This window comes from Bemisia tabaci, chromosome 10 (genome assembly GCF_918797505.1).
Source record: "Bemisia tabaci chromosome 10, PGI_BMITA_v3".
In the NCBI taxonomy this organism is placed as follows: domain Eukaryota; kingdom Metazoa; phylum Arthropoda; class Insecta; order Hemiptera; family Aleyrodidae; genus Bemisia; species Bemisia tabaci.
The window spans coordinates 31276369-31297399 of NC_092802.1; the positions used below are offsets into that span (position 1 = coordinate 31276369).

The window sequence follows — 21031 nt, forward strand, 5'->3', positions numbered from 1 at the left end:
TTGTCTCATTGTCTACAGCATCCATTGCTGTGTTTCCCTCAACGTCTCCTGATTCGTTTACTGCGGCAGCCGAATCGTCTACTGCATTAGTCGGATTAGGATCCGAAGAGCCGGTAGATGTAGGTACTACACCATCAGAGACCCTCCTACGTCGGTAGTCATACGTATCATAAAAACTCGGATCATTTGGTGTCCCTGTATAAGACACTGACCTCTTACAGATTTTACTTTGGTCCAGATCAGGCTCGAAAGCATATTCATACTCCGTCCCTGATAGAGGAATGCAATCTTCCTCGTCTTCGGTGGTATCTTCCGAAACAGGATCTTCGCTAACGCCGGCTGGTTGGTCCATCGAGGCGGGAGAACTTACATCCAAATCGGGCAGATCGGAAACCGATGCACCCGCGGGTGTGGTTTCTGCATCAGGGGTGTCTCGCCTCCGTCTGTAGACGTCAGTGCCGGAATAATCGTAAAGACCATCTCCTCCGACGGTTATCGACCTTTTCTTCATAATGGCTTGATCCAGAGCATCCTTAATCATACTTACCGATTCTACATCTGTTGGATTTCCCACTTCTGTTGAATTGTCCGATTCCGTTGAATTGTCCGCTTCTGTTGAATTGTCCGCTTCTGTCGAATTATCCGCTTCTGTCGAATTGTCCGATTCTGCTGAATTTTCCGCTTCTGTTGAATTGTCCGATTCTGTTAAATTGTCCGCTTTTGTTGAATCGTCCGCTTCTGTTGGATTGTTCGCTTCTGTTGGATTGTCCACTCCATCGTCCGTATATTCCGTCGAGATAGGATCGATGCTATCTGCCCCATCCACTATATCATCATCTGCGTCACCTACCGAACTGGCAAGACTATCGCCCATCTCATCCACTGAAAAGTCACTTGATTCATCAACCGAACCTTCATCAGCCTCATCCATCTTACTGTCATCTGTATCACCCATCAAGCTTCCGGGAGTATCACCATTCTTTGCCTCTGAACTTGCATCTGCGTCATCCAGTGGAGTGTCAACCACTGCATTCGGACTAACATCCGCCTCACTCGCATTATCAGTGTCCCTCCTTAGTCTCCAAGATTCCCTTCGGAACCGGGATACTGTCCTTTTGCTAGTCGTCGCCGTATCAAGAGCGGGGTCAAGAGACCCGTAGTCCGCCGTATTCATTAGAGTGTCGGGCAAATTGTTCTCTTGGGCATCCTCTGCGACAACGTTTGCAGACTCCACAGCCGTTCCATCATTCCCGGTGTTTTTATCTTCGTCCGGAGCCCACGGAATCATCAAATCATCATCCTCCACGACGTCCGTAGATCTACGTTTCCTGGTATTTATTACCGTTGCTATAGTTCGTTTCTCCGCACTATCACTGTCGTAAGGGTAGGGATCCATCCAGACACCATCCTCGACAGCTCTTTTCTGCGGAGGGTTCTCAAGATTAGACCCTAGTTCGCTGTGGGCATCCGCGTCCTTCGCATCTTTACCGGAAGGGTTAGCGGCCTCTTTAGGGGGTGGAAAAATTGTGACAGGGTCGATGATGGGAAGTGTGAGAGGATCGCTAGGGGGTGGTGGTAGGACAGGAGCCTCGGGAGGTCCTACGGGTAGATTGGGGTCCTTGGGAGGTTTTTTGTGAGGAGGAAGAGGAGGGGGAGCGGGCGGTCCTATGGCGGAGCCATCGTCGGTTTCATGACTTGTCGTGCAGTTTTTTCCGTCGTCGAGTACCCATGACCACAGGCAACACCAGAGGTCATCCCCCTCGCAAATGGATGTGTCGGTTGATTCGTCGAGGGTGTCGACCGTTACGTTGACATCAGGTATGCTTGCTGTGCTAACAACCACAATGCAAAGAGCGCCGAGGAAGAGGCTAGTTAGTGGTGTGGCAAGTTGCATGACTCAAGGTGAAGGTACCTAAAAACACAGAAATAAGACATGGATGACGCCAAGCAAATGGTTTGGACTACACTTTGAAATTAGGAACTATAATTTCTGTCTCATTTGTTAAAACACTTATGTGCATAGGGGAACTACTGGTGCATTTGTCATTTATAAACTGAGCCAGGAATCATAGTACCAAATGCAAGGTGAGTGCCGAGGAGGAGGCTAGTTAGTGGTGTGGCAAGTTGCATAACTCGAGGTGCAGGTGCCTAAAAACACAGATAGAAGACATGGATAACGTCAAGCAAATTGTTTGGACTACATTTTGAAATTAGGAACTATAATTTCCGACTCATTTGTTTAAACACGTACCTATGTGCATGGGAGAACTACTGGTACATTCGTCATTTATAAACTGAGCCAGGAATTGTAGTGCCGAATGCAAGGTGTAGTTCATGGAAACTTACATTGAGCGTTAAACAAATTTCTCGGTGGAATTCGTCGTTTCTCAGACGAAAGATCATGACTGCACTCCAAAATTAAACGTATTTAAATCAAAGGTAACCGTATTTAGTATGGAATTAGCCCAGCAGCCTGATTATTGAAATTTTTTGTTTGTCGGATCGACATAGATGACATAGGTTAAAAGGCGGAGCGTGATTGGTCGGCTATGTCTTATCGCTGCCTTATCGTGCCTTTGTCAGGTGGAATGATCGACATACTGTCGGAAACTTAAGAGGTGCCGTTAGCTTGTCGATCATTCCACCTGACAAAGGCACGATAAAGCAGCGTTAAGACATAGCCAACTAATCACGCTCCGCCTTTTAACCTGTCATCTATGTCGATCCGACAAACAAAAAATTTCAATAATCGCCCCGCTGAGATCCATTGGAATTCATGCATGGCATGGCTCATGTCTCGAAGGATAAAGTTCCTTTGGATTTCAATGCGTCTGATTAGTTGCCTAAAAAAATTTAGCAGTGGAAATTTCGTCGACAATTGTTCTGATCTCGCGCGATCAGAAGGAAAATCAGCGATATTTTCAAGTGAAAATTTCTCGGCTTCCGAAATAATCTAAAATTCGAGAAAGGGAAATTTTCCATAGTTGAAATGCAGTCACGTTCTTACGAGAAACGAAGAAGTGTGCAGCGGGTCGATTGTTGAATCGTTATCGAATGACCTTGATCGATATATTTCATTGTGAAGATAGGGATTTATCGATCGAGATCATTCGATAACGATTCAACAATCGACCTGCAGGACTAGTAACATACTTTAGATATAAATGAATACGAAATAGAGATAGGTACTATGAAGCTATCATTGTGCGTTTCTCATCAGAGGTTCGCAATCACAGTGACTCACTGATTTTTATGACTTACTTCAGAAATTTTATGTTCATAGCATGGCGGTGCATTCGGAATGGATGTACACAATTTTAACTTTTAATTTTAAAAAAACTAAAAGTTATAAAATAACTTGAATTGAATCTAATACAAACTGTCGATTAGTCATAATCACACGCACATTTACTTACTCCCGTTTTTTTCAATCATTACTATCCACACTATTTCATATACAACTTTGATTATATTTTATGACCCAATACATTTGTACTAAAACCTAACGTATAGTGAAGGGCTGCCAGTTTGATCGTTTAAAGAAATCAGTGTTCGAAACTCACAGGCGCCAACGCGCCAAATGCGCCTAAAAAATCGGCCATGGCGCCTAAAAAATGAAGGCTCTGCGCCAACATGGCCCCTAAAAATTGCCCTTTAAAAATTTGAATTTTCATATTAGGTGATTATTCAAAATTTTCAGCACTATAAGTGAAAGCTTTTCTATTCTTCACGATTTCATCCTTAGTGCTTTTGTCTTCCCCAAGTTACAGCTACTTACTACTTCTGTTACGAAAACATCTTGCGTCTAATTTTTCACTAAATATGCCATAATATATAGGCAAAAAGTCAATTTGGCCCCTAAAATATCTTCAATGGCGCCTAAAAATCAGGTTTTATACGCCACGTGGCTCCTAAAACTCAAAGTTGAGTTTCGAACACACTGAAAGAAATGAAGAAAACTGAAATTAACCAAAACTATTCTGTTGATGCACTGATGCAAAGCTGAGCAAAAAAAGGGATGAATTACACGACGATGGGTCATGCTAAAAATCACTTTCAATCCTGCTTAATACAGATTTCAATCTAAGTCTGCTGATCAAGAATTCAATAGATATGTAGAAGGACGAAACGTCATTTTCGTTCTGTTCGGATAAGAAACTTCAGGGTTTCCAATTTTATGTAGACTAAACACCATAGCAAAAGCGTTACTTACTTATAAGTACGAAGGTAAGCTCCAGTAAAACTCCAATTTTTGCGTGTCGAAAACTTTCAAAGCGTCAAGAAAGCACAAACTGTGAAATCGTCTAACCACAAATTAAATGAGAGCAAGGGACGATCAGTTGTTTTTAAATGGACTGCTATGCATCTCGCCAGATAAACGTCTTATATAAAATTTAAAGACTTATCACTAATACCGTGAGCCGATTTGGTTTAGAACAATAGGTATGCCTCATTGAGACCAAACGGCGCCAGGCGTGTTTTTCCGTCAAGACGAGAAAAAATTAGAATTAATTCCTCACGTAATGAAGTAGTGCGTCAGATCATGAGAGTCAAAAATGACATCGTATTCGACGTCATGATCAAACAGCTTGTCTGGTATGATCATGTGAGCAGGATAACGGAAGAAAGGCTGCCAAAGAAGATGCTTGATTGGGTTCCTCCTAGGAGGAGACGAAGGAGACGCCCAGTGAAAGAGTGCGGCAATGGCGAGTCTTAGAGGAAATGAAGGAGTGCCACAGTGCCAACTCCCTGAAGGGCTTTGGCGGCTAGGTGTCGCAGAGCGCCAAAGAGCTCTGTAAAAGCGGCTTTTGTGTGTATGATTTCTGACGTGTGACTAGGTGCAAAATTCTTGCTAATGTTACCTATTGATACAACACTCATATTCCTTATTTTTTTTTTAAAAAACATCATAAGTCCCAACTATTTTGCAACTATAACTAAAAAAACTGTGATGGTTTGAGGATTTGAAGATGTGGAGAAATTAGCTCAGTCATGTTAACTTTAGGTTAAGACCAATAATTTTTTATCATTCTTCCATCTCTCTCTTTGAAATCTTAGGAACGTGACTAATGATACAAATTGTACCGAAGAGGCAGTAACACATGTTCAAGAATGTGGCATGTAGGATAATATGGAAATATTAAAACAGAAGAAAAAATAACAAGATTAGAATTCAAACTTTTTACGTCAAAAAATAAAAGAGATACATTGTCCTCTCATTTTTTGTGACATTATTCTTAATCTTGAGGAAAGAGAAACCTAACTAAAGCTGCTTATAGAAGGCGATTTTTGCTTTTTTTCTCAATCATTTCAAATCAGCCCCCGAACATCGTATCCACATCCCTTCTCTCTTTATACGCATTATAGTTACAAGGCTTGACGTTTTTTGTCGGAGATCACAACCTACAAACTCAAGTTGATGCAAGATAAATTGCCTGAATCGAAAATCGAACGTTCATATTTTTTTTTTTGCATTTTTGTCTTCGGAAAACGACAATACACTTCTAGAAAAACCATATGCGGAGTATCGGAATATCGCAACAAGTGATGCACTTAGTCTCCAGAGCCGACAGAACAATAGTTCAACAAAAATAAAAACGACGTATGAATATGAATGAGGACAGATAAATTATCTCCACAGTTTTACTCATAAATACCCAATTCTTCCATTGGTTTAGGTGCAGCCATTCTGTTCTGTAAGATTTTCGAGAACAATTCTAGTGGTTAATTATATGTCTATCAAGCTTGATCGAAAAGAGTGAAAGACAAAGTTCGTAAGTACGTACTTCTACCATGTATTATTTGGTAGTTTTGTGGTCTAATCATCCTGACAAAAGAATTATGGTGAGTCAACTTCTGTTGCATTCTTGCTATTCAAAAGAAATAAGCCAACACCTAATGCATCAGATCTTGCATATTTTTATGACCTAATACGGATTTTCACATTAAATTTTGAAATTGAAAAAGGAGCGAAGTGATTCTTGGAGACATGAAATCATATGTTTCAATTCTTTGGGGCGTTGGCAAATTTTTCTAACCAATAGATTTATTGCGCGAATCATAGAAGTTTGTGTTGACAGATCAATCTTGTCGATTAGTTTAAAAAACTCACTTAATCACCACGTTTTAGGTCTAATGCTGACAAAGATATTGTCCATTGAAAAATGAGGATGACCATTTGATCCACCGCGCTTTAGACTGCACAGTTATCTTTCAAAACAGTTACCACCACCATTAATTTATCAACTACATATAGTGTTTTAACATGTCATTTTACTAGTTACATACAGCATCACACATCAAATACCAAGGTAGAAGAACCCGTGGTGTAGGTGAATAACGTCTATCAGACTATTTTTTGCGTGTTGATTTCTCCATTGAGTAGACTGAGATGAGCAGAGAGGGATCAAGTCGAAACTTCGCAGTACTACGGTCTCTCCATTTAAAGGCCGATTGCCTCTCCTAGAATCCAAATTTTGGATGGAATTTAACGAAGAGAACCCAGTGTTAAGAATTTGGAAAGTCGCCAAGGTAAAACCAAGAAAAACTGAATTAAAGTTTACTCTCTCTATTCTGCTTTTTGAAGTGTTTCACATCCAAAAGAGTTGTTTTTGACTTTGCATTAGGGATATTTTAACGAAGAAGTTGACATTTGACAAAATAAAGACTGAAAACTTCAAGGAAAATTTTTCTTAATTATAAGTAATTAATCTTTAAATTTTAAAGTTAGAATTTTGAATAATTTTCATCGTTCCTCTCACGAGAGAACGTACCTATAACTGCATCGCAATGTCGTCATATCTCCTCCCGCAAATTGCATTCTTACTGGAAGAATCTTGTGCATTTCTAACTGAAAATTTCAGTGATATTTCTTCTGATCTCATGCAAAAATCAGACAAATTTTGGACAAAAATTGTACCGGTACATTCTTGTAAAAATGTAATTGTTTGAGCCAATTTTGCAACATTGGAATTGAAGTACGTCCCTCGTCCGGGATACGACTTTCTCTGGTAGGATGAAATAAATAAAATAAGAGAAAAAATCAAGCAACGTCAGATATGGTGGGGCTGATTCTGCTTAAAGCAGTCTATTTGGTCTGATTCAAGCCGGCGAGCATGACGTAATGACTGTAGCGTGGATCCCCGCAAGTCGTAAGTGATCTGTATGAAGGCATTCTCAATCCTGACATCAATGTTCGTTCACCTTTTCAGCTTTGACGATTCCACAATATGCAGACTCATCGAATCATTGTCCTTGCTCTGGTCGCGCTGTGCCTCATCCACGGGTTGGACTATTGGTGCGATGAATATAATAACTGCTTTACTTGAATAGCCTGGGATGACGACCGGAATTTGAGTGAAATTTTAAAGCAAATTAAAGACGGCGTGAAAAAAATTAATACCCGAGGTTGATTTTCCTTTATCTCTTCATGACAACATTGCCGGTGAAGAATTTAAAAACACAGCAATTTTGTGTAAATTGAATAAAATAAGTTGTGTGAGCTCGAGTGCTTCTATTCATTGTTGCTTGTCATAGTAATCTAAGAAGGTGCCTCGGCTGACTGGTTTAAATTAAAACAACTTATGAGGTAGAGTAAGTATTTCTTCATTACACATTTTTTTTTCATCAGAATAATCCATGCAGAGAGTGTAAAAATTTCAAAATTACGAGTTTAAAAACGCTGACTCCGAGAGTTTAAATATTAGAGCCAAACACAGCGGAGTGGCATGCTGCCAACGCGAGGCAATGCATGAAGTATCCCCTTAGGTTTGTAGGCGCCAGTGAACGTCCGCGCTGGCATGGCAGCATGCCGCGCCGCGTGCCACGGCGCCTACAGCGACTATTTCACAACCTAAGCGTTACACAGTATCATACGACATTGAAGGCGCTCCAGCATGACAGGCATCCTTTAAGAGCATAGAGCTTTCCTCGCAAAATAAACCAAGATACTAAGGCAAATAAATAGATCGGAAGTGCAAATGCTCTTAAGTCCTAGCATCTGTATTTAATAACGTTCAGCATAATTTTTGGATTTCATTAGAGAAACAAGTGACTCAATGTAGGCAAATGTAGGCATTCTTGAGTATGCTGTGAAGAAGATTTTATTTTGAATCAAGAATGAAATCACCGAATTTAAGCAGGTTTCTGCTTGATGTAAGTAATTTTTGTTAATATAAGCATATTTTCTTCTTTAAACAAGCATTTTTTTCTTTATTGACTCAAAAGAAAATCTTCTATGCGGTAAATTTGAGCACATTTTTGATCAAATCAAGTCCCTTTTTCCTCTAAAGAAGTTCAAAAATCATGCTAAACGTTATTGAGTACGGATACTAGGACTAAGTAACTTTTTTGACTACCGCTCTCTTTTTCTCATCGTCACTGGATTTAATTTGCCAGGGATCTTCGTGCTTTTGATGCCATCAATCATGATACGTTGGGGCGCTTCAATCTCGTATGATACTGTGCAACAACTCCGTTGCGAAATAGTAGCTCGAAGAGCCGCAGCACGCCGCCGACGTCTGTATGTCCATCTCACCACAAAATTGCAATAGTGGACCACTAGACAAGGTACGAATTTAAGCATTCTGAAACATGTTTCTCATCCAAAAGAGCTTGATGCAAAAACGGCTTTTTTCGCCCCCCCCTCTGGAAGTTCTTCAGACTTTGTCTATTGATTACTCATACTTGAGCGCTTCTTTTCCCAAATTTTCAGACCCCCAAAAAATTTTGGGGGGGAGCTAGAGGGGGTGGAAGTCAAAACCTGTGAACCTCGATATCTCTTGAACAAAGAAAGATATCGAGGTCCGGTTTGGACGAAAAATCGTCTAAAATTGCATACTTTAAGATTCTAAAGGTCGAAATCCCGATATCACATTTTTAAGTCAACATATGTGCTTTTTTCCAGTTTTTAGGTCTAGAAAATTTCTTTTAAACGAAAAATTTACAAAGATCTCAATTTTTATTTGAACCAAAACCAGTTTTTTAAATTGTTCGTCTTTTTCCCGCATCCAACGAGTGGTCCATTAAGCTGGGGAACCAAACGGTTCCGGAGTTATGATCGATTGAAGTTTCCGCTCAACGCGCGCCGACCGATTTTCGCGCGCAAAAAAGTCGGATTTGACTGTTATTAGATCAGATTGAATGTTCAAACTGAGCAAAATGCTTTATTAGGGACTCTTGAGGGTCGCTGAGTTCAGAAATTACCGATACTTCCAAATAATTCACGTTTTTAAAATTGCAGCTTCGGACAGGACCACTGAGCGGCCGGTCGGCGCTCAGTGGGCCTCTAAAATAGCGCTGCGGAGCTGTAATTTTAAAAACGTAAATTATTTGGAAGTATCTGTAATTTCTGAACTCAGCTACCCTCAAGAGTCCCTAATAAAGCATTTTGCTCAGTTTGAACATTCAATCTGATCTAATAACAGTCAAATCCGACTTTTTTGCGCGCGAAAATCGGTCGGCGCGCGTTGAGCGGAAACTTCAATCGATCATAACTCCGGAACCGTTTGGTTCCCCAGCTTAAAGGACCACTCGTTGGATGCGGAAAAAAACGAACAATTTAAAAAACTGGTTTTGGTTCAAATAAAAAATTGAGATCTTTCTAAATTTTTTGTTCAAAAGAAATTTTCCAGACCTAAAAACTGGAAAAAAGCACATATCGACGGTGAAACTACCAAACCACGTATCTCGTTTGCGGTGTTTAAAAATCTACGCTCACATTTTATTTTTTTGAAGTAGACCAAATCAATATCATTCCTTGAAATTTTCACGGAATTTTCTCCGCACAAAGAGGAAAAATCACAGAAATTTTCAAGACTGGATGTTAAGTAGTTTTTCATTTAAAAAATAAAGTATGACAGGAAGTCTGCGACGTCGCAAACCGAGATACGTGGTTTGGTAGTTTCACCGTCGATATGTTAACTTAAAAATGTGATATCGGGATTTCGACCTTTAGACTCTTAAAGTATGCAATTTTAGACGATTTTTCGTCCAAACCGGACCTCGATATCTTTCTTTGTTCAAGAGATATCAAGGTTCACAGGTTTTGACTTCCACCCCCCCCCCCTAGCTCCCCCCCAAAATTTTTTGGGGGTCTGAAAATTTGGGAAAAGAAGCGCTCAATCAATAGACAAAGTCTGAAGAACTTCCAGAGGGGGGGCGAAAAAAGCCGTTTTTGCATCAAGCTCTTTCACGTAAAACACGATGCACACAACGAAAATTACCGAAATGAACTCCTTACGAAGATATTTAATGATTCTTAATGCGTGAATTCAAACCACCCGCTCATGAAAACTCAATACTCTGCTACGTGATTTACATCGCGCGCTAAACGTTATCGTAAACGTTTCAGAATGCTTAAATTCGTACCTTGTCTAGTGGTCCACTATTGCAATATTGTGGTGAGATGGACATATTGACGCCGGCGGCGCGCCGCGGCGCTTCAAGCCACTATTTCGCCACGGAGGTGTTGCACAGTATCATACGAGAATGAAGGCGCCCCAACGTATCATGATTGATGGCATCAAAAGCGCGAGGATCCCTGGCAAATCAAATCGAGTGACGACGACGGAAAGAGAGCGGTAGTCAAAAATCATTAAATATCTTTGAAAGGAGTTGATTTCGGTAATTTTTGTTGTGCGCGTCTAGAGTCCCTTTATACTGATAGTCAAGGCAATGTGAATCCATTTCTGATTGGTTCCCGTATTTTAGGCCTTCACAGTGTCACAAACGGGAATAAAGATTACATTTTCACCGATTGCAAAGATTATAATCTGGAATGGACCAGGGAATTACGGGTTCGGCAAGGAACAAACGAAATGAGAGAAGGAACGGAGAAAGGAATTTAAGAATGGGCCGATCAAAGATTACAAAGAACGTTCAATTTCTGTAATCTTTATTCCCGTTTGTGACTCCATGAGGGGTGTTGTCTTGACTCTCAGTGTAAAGGGACTCTGCTATGCGCGTCGTATTCTACGTGAAATTTTAGTAAAGAAACATGTAGCAGAATGCTGAAATTCGTAGCTTGTCTAGTGGTCCATTTTCGGTTCATGAGCGACGGAGGTTCGTTTAGCTTTGGCTAACCGCGATATTGTTGCTCTCGGAGCCGGATTATTAGTGGCTCAAAGGTAAGCGAATATTTAGCCTCGGCGGCCCGGGCGGCGCGGGCGGGGGTGCGCGGTGTTTGCCGGGCCGTCGCGGCGTCTTCCTGCGGAGCTCCCGAAGAGAACGAGCGATTCCTTGGGAATTAATGAAGCTCCCATCTCTGCTCTTGGGATCGGACGCCGGACGACGCGACGCGACGGCCCCATCATCAAAAACACATGCACGCGCCAATCCGCTGCCTCTAATTAGATTCCTCTTGTGTGATATCGCCCCGGCGTTGTCGCATCCCCCGGTCAGAGAGTATAGAAGGTTCCGTTCTCTCTGCCCCCGGTCGAATGGATCGTCGGCCTGGTGAATCGTCAGCTTTGGTGTCATGCGTTCTAGTGTACATAGTACACAGTAAGTAGCACATCGACGGTGTAAGTTGGCAATCACATAACTCGTTTGCGGTGTTTGAGAATCTCCACCCCTATGTTATTTTTTTAAAGGAGAACGAATCGACATCATTCCTTGAAGTTCATGCAGAATTTTCTTCGCACAGAGAAGAAAAATCACGGCAGTTTTAAAGAACTGCCGTTGAGTAGTTCTCCGTTTAAAACAAAATATGACAGGAAGTCTGCAGCGTCGCAAACCGAGTTATTTGATTGTCGAGTTACATCATCGACATGGTAAATTGTACGTAGTGCGTAGTGCGTAGTTCGCACTACGTAGTTCGTAGTACGTAGTGCATAGTACATAGTAGTTCAAGTATTGCGTAACGCACTTTTTCCGATTCCTCGACTTCAACCCCTGTAACGTATCCGTAATGCAGCCCCACGCCCCCCGTTTTAATTACGTGACGCTGGCCTGCCCCCATCCCCATTTTCAAAACATAAGAAAACGCTGAGGAAACAGCTCGAAAAAAAGATCCAGGCGACTCTTTTTTTTCCAGTGCGGTTTTTCATTGGTTGCGAGAAAAAGGCTAATACGGTGGGTGTGCTCCTAAAGTTTGGAGAAGGTAAAACCTATCCTAAAGTTTATCAAAATTATCGAATTGCCTCCACTGTATTTTGTACTTTTTGCGGTGAAAAATCATCGAAATCCCTTGTAAGGATCGATTCCGAGGTTGAACTGTCAAATTTACGCGAGATTGGCAAACATTCTTCTTCTTATAATGCTATTTTGATGGTTTCCGTAATCCTCCCCTATTTACAGTGTAAATGAAAAGGGGCCTCCTAAACAAGCTTGAAAAGGTGCTTGGGTGGAAGCTTCACACTGAAAAAAAAAAATATCGGTGTATTTACTAGGAAAAGGGTAAAATAACCAAGAATTCAGGGTTCTATTTGATCCCAGTTTTTTCTTGGTAAAATTACCATTTATGGAATTGGTAATTTTACCGAGAAATCTCGGTAAACTTATTGGACTTTCTCGGTAATTTTACTGGACCTTGGTAAAAACGCCAATATGTTTTATCGACTGTGGTAGAATTACCGAGATAAAATGACGAAGTTACCGGGAATTGATTACCAATAAAAGTGGTATTCTTACCTGAAAAACACAGTAAAAATACCGGTTTTTAGGTAAGCTTACCAGTCTGTTTTGGTAAAATTATCGATAATTGGTAAAAAAAAAGTGAGATAGTAAAGATATCAATGGACCTTGGTACAAACGCCGATAGAATTTTTTTTCAGTGCGGTGGAAAATCATTGTAATCCCTTGTGAGGATCGATTCCGAGGTTGAACCGTAAAATTTACGCGAGATTGGCAAACATTCTTCTTTTTATAATGATATTTTGACGTTTTCCGTAATCCTCCCTTATTTACAGTGTAAATGAAAAGGGGTCTCCTAAACAAGCTCGAAAAGGCGCTTGGGTGGAAGCTGAAAACCCGGCAGCAGCGAGACCAATAATCTGAGATTCAATTTGAGACTTGCGGCCGCTACTTCTAAGAGAATGATATCGAAATTATTGCTTGTTTACGGCTCTTTGAGCGGGGATCGGGTGCTTCGGGGGGCGGGGGGCGGGGCTCGGGTTCACGCTGGGTAATTTGCCGCCGTCCCTTTTGATCGGAGCAATCTTTGCACGCGGCCCGGGCTGCGATTCCAGCGGCTAATCCATTCACGATGCCCACCTCAAACCACGCTCATTATCGCAATCAGAGCGGGGGTGGGGATGGACCCTGGGCGGCTCCCGCAATCTCCGCATGACTTTTGCCTCCCCCGCCCCACAGTGGAGCGACTCGATACGGGAGCCCGGACAAAATTTGGAAACTTTAAACGCTTATCACTCCGCCTATACAACATTTTAAGGTCCTGAAAGTGCGTACATTTGGTTTCCTTGTGAAATGGAGATGTTGCATGTGTAGGAATTTGTGATTTGACTGTTGATTCTGATGTAAAAGTTCGCGAGAAACACGATGGTGCCACTGGTTTTCTCTGAAATCATCTCTCAAGCTCAAAAAAAGCTCTCAAGTTGAGGCCAAAATGGAGGGGATATCCCACGCTATCCTGAGAGTCCACCTCTACATCAAGACAAACTCTCCATGCAAAGGATAGGGAGCAAATACATTAGCAGGGTTGTCCGTGTTTTCAGTTTTGGAGTCCCCAAATAAAGTGGCAGCCCTGTCAATGTATTTGCTCCCTATCTTTGCATGGAGAGTTTGTCTTGATGTAGAGGTGGACTCTCAGGATAGCGTGGGATATCCCCTCCATTCTTGGCCTCAACTTGAGAGCTTTTTTTTGAGCTTGAGAGTTACTTTCAGAGAAAACCAGTGGCACCATCGTGTTTCTCGTGAACTTTTACGTAAGAATCAATAGTCAAATCGCAAATTCCTCACACATGCAACATCTCCATTTTCTTCTAGAGGCACCCCTTAAAATTTAAAATATGACGGAATAAACAACAAAATTTGAAGTTGTAGTCAAAAATTTCATGTCCGACCTCTGCTATTGACTCGAACCACTGTGCGCCTCCTCGATGTGGCGCTCATCAAAATTCAAGCCCCTTAATTTTCTGAAGAGAGGATTTGTATCAAAATCCCGTGATGCAGTACCTGAATAGGGAGAGTGAGGACATTTACGAAAAGAACGACCGCGATGGGGGGAACACGATTCGCCTTCATTATCGGATGTAGGCAAAATTGCGTCCCTCACGTTCGAATAATGGTATCGTGTAGAGTACCTATATCGTCACCATCCGGCCAAAGTATCACCAGCGCCATGCGACTTTTCGAAATGTCCGCCACCGTTTTATTTTTTTACAGAGATTTTGTTGATTGATTCTGTTTGAACATTTCACTAAATTTTATCGGCAGCACAAAGAAAAATTCGGTGCAATTTTTTGGACAGCTTTGTTAAACTTTTTCTCTGTAAAAAAATAAAATGGCGGGGGATATTTTTAAACGTCGCATGGCGCTTGTGATACTTGGGCTGGAAGTTGACGATTTATCATAAGAATGACCGCGATGGGGGAAATACGACTCGCCTTCATAATCAGATGTAGGCAAAATTGCGTCTTTCACGTTCGAATAATATCGTGTAGAGTACTTATATGTATAGGAAACGTGCGGTCATGTCGAAATATGGAGCTCCTAGGGCCCAAGAGGGCAGCCAACCTTCTAACACAAAAAAATGTCACAGCCAAACGCCAAGTTCCAATATCTAACCAGGATATGGCCAAGAATCTTCATAAATGAGCGTCCCTCCTCAAAAATGAGTAAAATGCAAAAGCTAGGTCGAAACGACGGGTCATTGTAATGATAAATCACTCAGGATAATTTGAATTCATAGTTTGGCTGCCCTTTTTGGCCCTAAGAGCTCTATGGCCTAGTCTCAAAATTACCGAAATGTCCATAATCTACCTAGGCACTCTACCCTGTGATGAGTGTATTGCGTGTGTCACATAATTATGCTGTTATAAAAGGTAGTATCTTGCAGATAAGTATGAATTGAACTACATTTTGAAAAGAAACAATTCCAATTTTGTTATGTAATGGACTTCGTGTGATGTTAATGTGATTATGCTACCGTTGATCTCATAGTATCACGGTAATGTTTAGTTAATCTCATATTGTTGTTAAGAAACTCAATATTGTATGACTTGCACTTGGACGTATTTATGCGAAAAAGGAGATATGTGGAAGTGGAAAGATGGGGTGTGCTCGTCAGTGGTCGGGCCATAAGAATGAATGGGGAATATTGTGCGCCAGTGACGTCAGCGGCAATGAGTGCGCACTCTAACGACGGGGAGATGGTCGTCGGGGCGCTGTAACTCGTGAGCCCTGTGCACAAGGCTCTCTTGCCATGCCCGCGGCTCATGAGTTAGCATATTTTGGCCGTTTAGCTCCTTTTGATTTAATAGAAAATCCCGCTTCTCAATTTTCTCAAAAGGAGCTATATCCACTTTTACATTGTTTCTTATGACCCAACTAACGAGCACACCCCATCTTTCCACTTGCACATATCTCCTTTTAGCATAAATACGTCCAATTATGCTGTTATAAAAGGGTAGTATCTTGCAGATAAGTATGAATTGAACTACATTTTGAAAAGAAACAATTCCAATTTTGTTATGTAATGGACTTCGTGTGATGCTAATGTGATTATGCTACCGTTGATCTCATAGTATCACGGTAATGTTTAGTTAATCTCATATTGTTGTTAAGAAACTCAATATTGTATGACTTGCACTTGAACCTGCCGGGGTTTCTATTACACAGATAAAATAAAATAAATATTTTTGCTCGTTTAAAAAAACTGTTGCACTTACAGAAAAAATACTTAGGTTTACGAGTATACGGAATGTTGCAGTACTCAGTCCATGTAACTCAAAGTTCTGGTTAGGAGTAACCAAACTTGCTCGCTGAACTGAAGTTTTTGTTAACCATCCTAGAACTTATACTCTATGAGTAAGACTTCAGTTCTTTGGACTGGATTTCGGTTCCTAGAACTTAAAACGTCGGTCATATGGACCGAAAACTTTGGTGTTCTAAATGAACTGCGTTTCAGTCCTTTTGGATCCAATTTTTTTTTCAAAGGACAATTTCAATTTTTCAATTTTTTCAATTTTTTTTCCTGTTATTATTTGCCTTGAAGTAGATAAAAATTTCTTATGAATGGGCTTTTAGTTAAGTGTCCTCTACTTTGGTTTTGTCGATCAGAACTTAGTCAACTTTAAAACCTAAACTGAGAATTTGGCAAAGATTGACAAAAAGAAAATTGTAAGGATCCCTCGTATTTATTTCGACGAAGAAAAGTGTCACGCATCTTTACCTTCCCAAGTAGTAAAAACTCTGTTTCTAATAAATGGGTAAATTCCAAAAAAGCGAATCCCCATTTCAACGTCTCAAAATCTACAATTTTATTTTATTTTGAGATATAATAAATAAAATATCTTCTTCCAATTATCTTTGGATATTTCTGAATGAGCGAGGACAATTCTCGGAGAACTGCAAGCAAAATTTTTAGTTATAGTTCACTGTAAAACGAACAACACACTGGCGACGATCAGTGAAGTCTCAATTGGACGTGTTTGAATCAAAATGAACTATCTCCATTGTGGCATGAACCCTGTCATATGAGTATTCTTATGGGTCTTAGGTTCAACGTCCCAATTGAGATAGTTGTTTTTGATAAAGTTCGTCAAACTGGCAGAATTTATTTTCCGCACAAAGCACATTTGTGGTAATTTTTCCGATTATCGTTGCCGCACAAAATCATTTTCGCGCAAATTAATCAAAAATTTATGGAAGAAATAGCAAGAATTAACAAGGAATTGGAGTATAAGCTCTCAGATGAAAATAATGAAAATTCACGCACGAAAATTTGGACCCTGACGATCCCTGTTGGACTGCTGAGTAAGGTAGGAAATAATTTTTTCAATCTTTGTTCACTCATTTTGCTTAAAAATGCCTTCTATTTTTTTCGACGTTGCCATATACTACAGAAGATTATTTGTGTGAAAATGGTTTTATGCGGCAACGATAATTGGAAAAATTACCACAAATGTACTTTGTGCGGAAAATGTAGTCAGCCGTCAAACTTGGAGATACGCGTTGTTCGACTTCAGTCATCGACTGCTGTTCAAGCTAATCTCATTATTTATGACGAATGAATGAGATCCCACATCAGAACACGATCTCTAGTTTGCATGCGTGTTATTTGCACAATTTATGGTAAAAGGAACTATATTGCACGCAAATCCAATGCATATAGCTCCTTTTTACATGAATACATTGTTGTTTTCTTTGATCAAAGGAAAATAAATACTCATTTTCTGTGTGATTACGATTTCAATTTTTTATTGGAAGTTGCCGGGCTCTCTAGTATTCACTTACGTTTTAGTGAACATAATTATTGAGACTCAGAGGGAATTGAAAATCAAACGAAAGGGATTATATTAATTTTAACAACATTCTTGAAGAGACTGACACTTTACCACCATTTAAAAACAGTGTCAAATAGCTCAATTTCGATTCCAGGGAGGGGCTTGCTTGACCCAGAGAGGTAGACATCTTTTTTTCAAAGTGGTAGCACTGGATTGAGTATCTCATCTTTCATGCTTCGTCTTTGTTTGCTGTTCTGCCATCGCAACTTCCTCTGACTTATACGCTCTTTCATCAACCTTGCTCTCCGTTTTTTCGACCTACCACAGTCCGAAGTACGCTTTACTCTGGAATGTGCCCGGTCGCTGAAATTATTTTTTCTGCCATCAAAAAATCCAATTTGTGACTCTGCGATATTTTGTGGAAGTACTGCGAACTGAGACCTGAAATTGATTCCTTTATCATTAGTTACCTTTGAGTTTGCATCCCAGGACTTATTCGTGGCTGTGTGTGTCTTCAGATTGGAATTTCGGTGGATTCCATTTACCTGTCGAGCATGTTCCAATTGAGGCGTATGAGTGATTTGATAAGCTGGTTCTGTTTGAGTTTTCCTCTGTTGGTTTGGATGATTTGAATGACACTTCTGCATTTGGGATGGTGCTACATTGTTCTGTGAGTTCCACTGGTTCTGGTTTTGAGGGCTATTTTGAGGCTGTAATGGTCTGTTTGGAGGCCATTGCTGGTTCGGATTCAGAGGGGTATCCTGACGAGAGGGTTGAATGTTGAGTACGCGTTGCTGATTTGGTCCCTGCGCGGTATTCTGGAGTGTCATGAGGCCTTTCAGAGATCGTTGCTGGTTCTGCTTTTCAGGGGTACCCTGAAATGGCACCACATTATTCAATATCCCTTGTTGTTTCAATTCCTTAGAAACCCTGTGATTATCGACTGCCGCTTGAAGAACTTGCCCAGCTTGAGGCGCTTGCGTAACTTGAGCTGTCATCCGGTTGAGGTGGTTCATATGTCTTTTCTGCATCTGCCGTGGTGGTAGGTTGTTCAGTAGTTGTTGCCTCGGTTGTGGAGGGGCATTCTGTAGTTGTGGTAGGTTGTTCAGTGGTTGTTGCCTCGGTTGTTGTAGAGTATTCTGTACTTGTGGTAGGCTGTTCAGTGGTTGTTGCCTCGGTTGTCGTAGAGTATTCTGTAGTTGTGGTAGGCTGTTCAGTGGTTGTTGCTTCGGTTGTTGAGGGGTATTCCGTAGTGATGGTAGGCTGTTCAGTGGTTGTTGAAGGGCACTCCGTAGTGGTGGTAGGCTGTTCAGTGGTTGTTGAAGGGTATTTTGTAGTGGTGGTAGGCTGTTCAGTGGTTGTTGAAGGGCACTCCGTAGTGGTGGTAGGCTGTTCAGTGGTTGTTGAAGGGTATTTTGTAGTGGTGGTAGGCTGTTCAGTGGTTGTTGCTTTAGTTGTTGAGGGGTATTCCGAGGTAGTCGGTTGTTCAGTGGTTGTGGCCTTAGTTGTTGAGGGATGCTCTGTAGTACTGCAAGGCTGTTCAGTGGTGGTTGCCTCAGTTTCTGTCGAGCAATTTTCCCCTGAAACATTTTTGGACTCTTCAGATTCAGGTTTCCCATATGATTCATCTTCAGATTTCTCCTCATTAGCAACAAACTGCTTTTCGCGTGCTTCCCATTCTTCATCATAATCATCCTCAAAACTATCACTCGAAGTCCTATCAGTACTATCACTATTCGACGGAGATTTGTTGTTGTTTTCAGCCGACTTACCTGGCTCGGAATCAAGGTCAGGCTCAGTGCCACGAGAGGATCTGGCTGCTAATAATTTCCAGAGACAGATCATGGCCTTCCCGTCGTCTTTTGAGTGATCAGTTAGGCATGCTCGTAACTTAGATCTCAGATCCTTACAATCGCACTCTTCTTTATTTTCACCACTCGAACTTTCCTCACTTTTCGACGCATCACAATCCAGAACATCCTTCAGAAGTTGTTTCCACAACTCTGGCAGACACGCTTTTTTCAAGTCTTTCGGTGCCTCAGAAAAATATTTACATAGCAACGATGGATTAGTGTAAGTATTCTGAACCCCTGGGTAGAATTCACAAGATCTCCTACCGAAATTTGTACACGCACCAGGTGAATAATGTTTGTAACAATGAAAATTGTCACCGGTGTAACTAGTTGGACATTTTAACGATGTATCCTTTCCATAAATATTGCTAACGGGGTAATAAGAGTGTGGAGAATCTGAGCAATAGATTTCATCAGGTACATACCGTCCGCATGGACAAGGATTTAGAGAATTACAGAAATGATTTCCAGTAAAGTAATCACTTTTGGACTTTTGGGTGCAAGGGTAACTCACCGGATAAGTGGGGGCACAACGCTCGAACTTAGATCCGTGCGTTGCGGCTGAATTTGAATGCAAATTACGGAAAGATTGTGTGTTTTTACAAAAAGGTTGATACTTGTTCAGGCTCCCTGAATAATAATTTGAATGTTGCCCGCTTGATCCTTGGGCTAGGCTGTAGGAGGATGGAGAACAATATTTGGAGCTTGGCCGGGAACAGTCTGTCATTGATCGCTGTTGGTGCCGGTTGAAAAATCCCTCGTTAGTTTTCATTGATCCATGATGATGCCGCGAGGATTTCCAGCTGGGATGATTTCCTACTTGGAAACGCTTCAGGAACAATAACGAAGCACACTAGAATAACATACAACATTTTGGAATCCGAGCTCCTAGCTTCTCACACAAAAGTTAACACCCTCAGCTTGAGTCAGTAAACTCAAACTAGGATCAGGGCTTGAAAATGAAAGATTTTCAAATGGAATTCAAATGTATGAGTTACTAAAAACACATCTAAAAACTTTTTTCAATTGATGATTTGAACGAAAGACGGTTGATGAATTCTGAAATAAATTAACCGTCAATGATTTGGTTCTTAAATTTAAAGAAAAAAAAATTAATTATAATACTATTCGCGCTCAATTAACCTTGTTTCATAATAAATTCACTACACGAATCGCACATACGATATACATTTGCGACGGTATTTTTGACGAAGAAATAACTATTTCCTGTTCGATGAGGAGGGAAACTGATGCCGGCACACATGGATCATACACTGCGCTCAGGCGGGTTGCACACCGAGCTAAATATTGATTGATAGTGCAGTTGTTAGTGCCATTTTAAAGAGTGTAAAACAGGAGTAAAAAAAATCGATTAAAAAATAAGAAGGAAAGCAGCCCGAATACGGTGGGTGGTGGAAGAAAAGCCTGCGTGTTTGGCGTCTCGGTTGATAGAGATTGTAATGTTTATTGGTCTTGTAGCTTGGGACAAAAGTGCACCCGTAGTCTGCCGTGATAGCGAGGAGAGCAGTAAATGCATGCTGGGATGGACCTCGAGACTCATAAAAGTATGTGTTAACCATGGCTCATACAGAAATGTACTTACTGCTCTCTGCGCTATCACGGCAGTAGTGGTGCTGAGGAATTGGGTTATCAGCACGGAACACTTTTCATCGAGGAAGAATTTTAATCGAAGCAAAAATTACGTCCCGCCATCTGCACACCAGAACACTCAAATTGTCTTGGTAATTTGATCTGTGGTTGTTGATGCCTGAG

The 21031-nt window shown here is 41.0% G+C and overlaps 1 protein-coding gene across 1 annotated transcript; it reads right to left on the reverse strand.

The window, feature by feature from the left end:
* Positions 1 to 16469: 16469 nt before the first annotated feature.
* Positions 16470 to 20631, reverse strand: LOC109030930 (uncharacterized). Its single transcript, XM_072305420.1, has one exon. It carries the CDS (start codon positions 20028 to 20030, stop codon positions 18342 to 18344), a length of 1689 nt encoding a protein of 562 aa, XP_072161521.1. The 5' UTR covers positions 20031 to 20631; the 3' UTR covers positions 16470 to 18341.
* Between the last annotated feature and the right edge of the window lie 400 nt (positions 20632 to 21031).

Bases quoted from the DNA above. Each gene is read 5' to 3' on its own strand.
- LOC109030930 (XM_072305420.1), bottom strand. From the start codon at position 20,030: ATGAAAACTAACGAGGGATTTTTCAACCGGCACCAACAGCGATCAATG.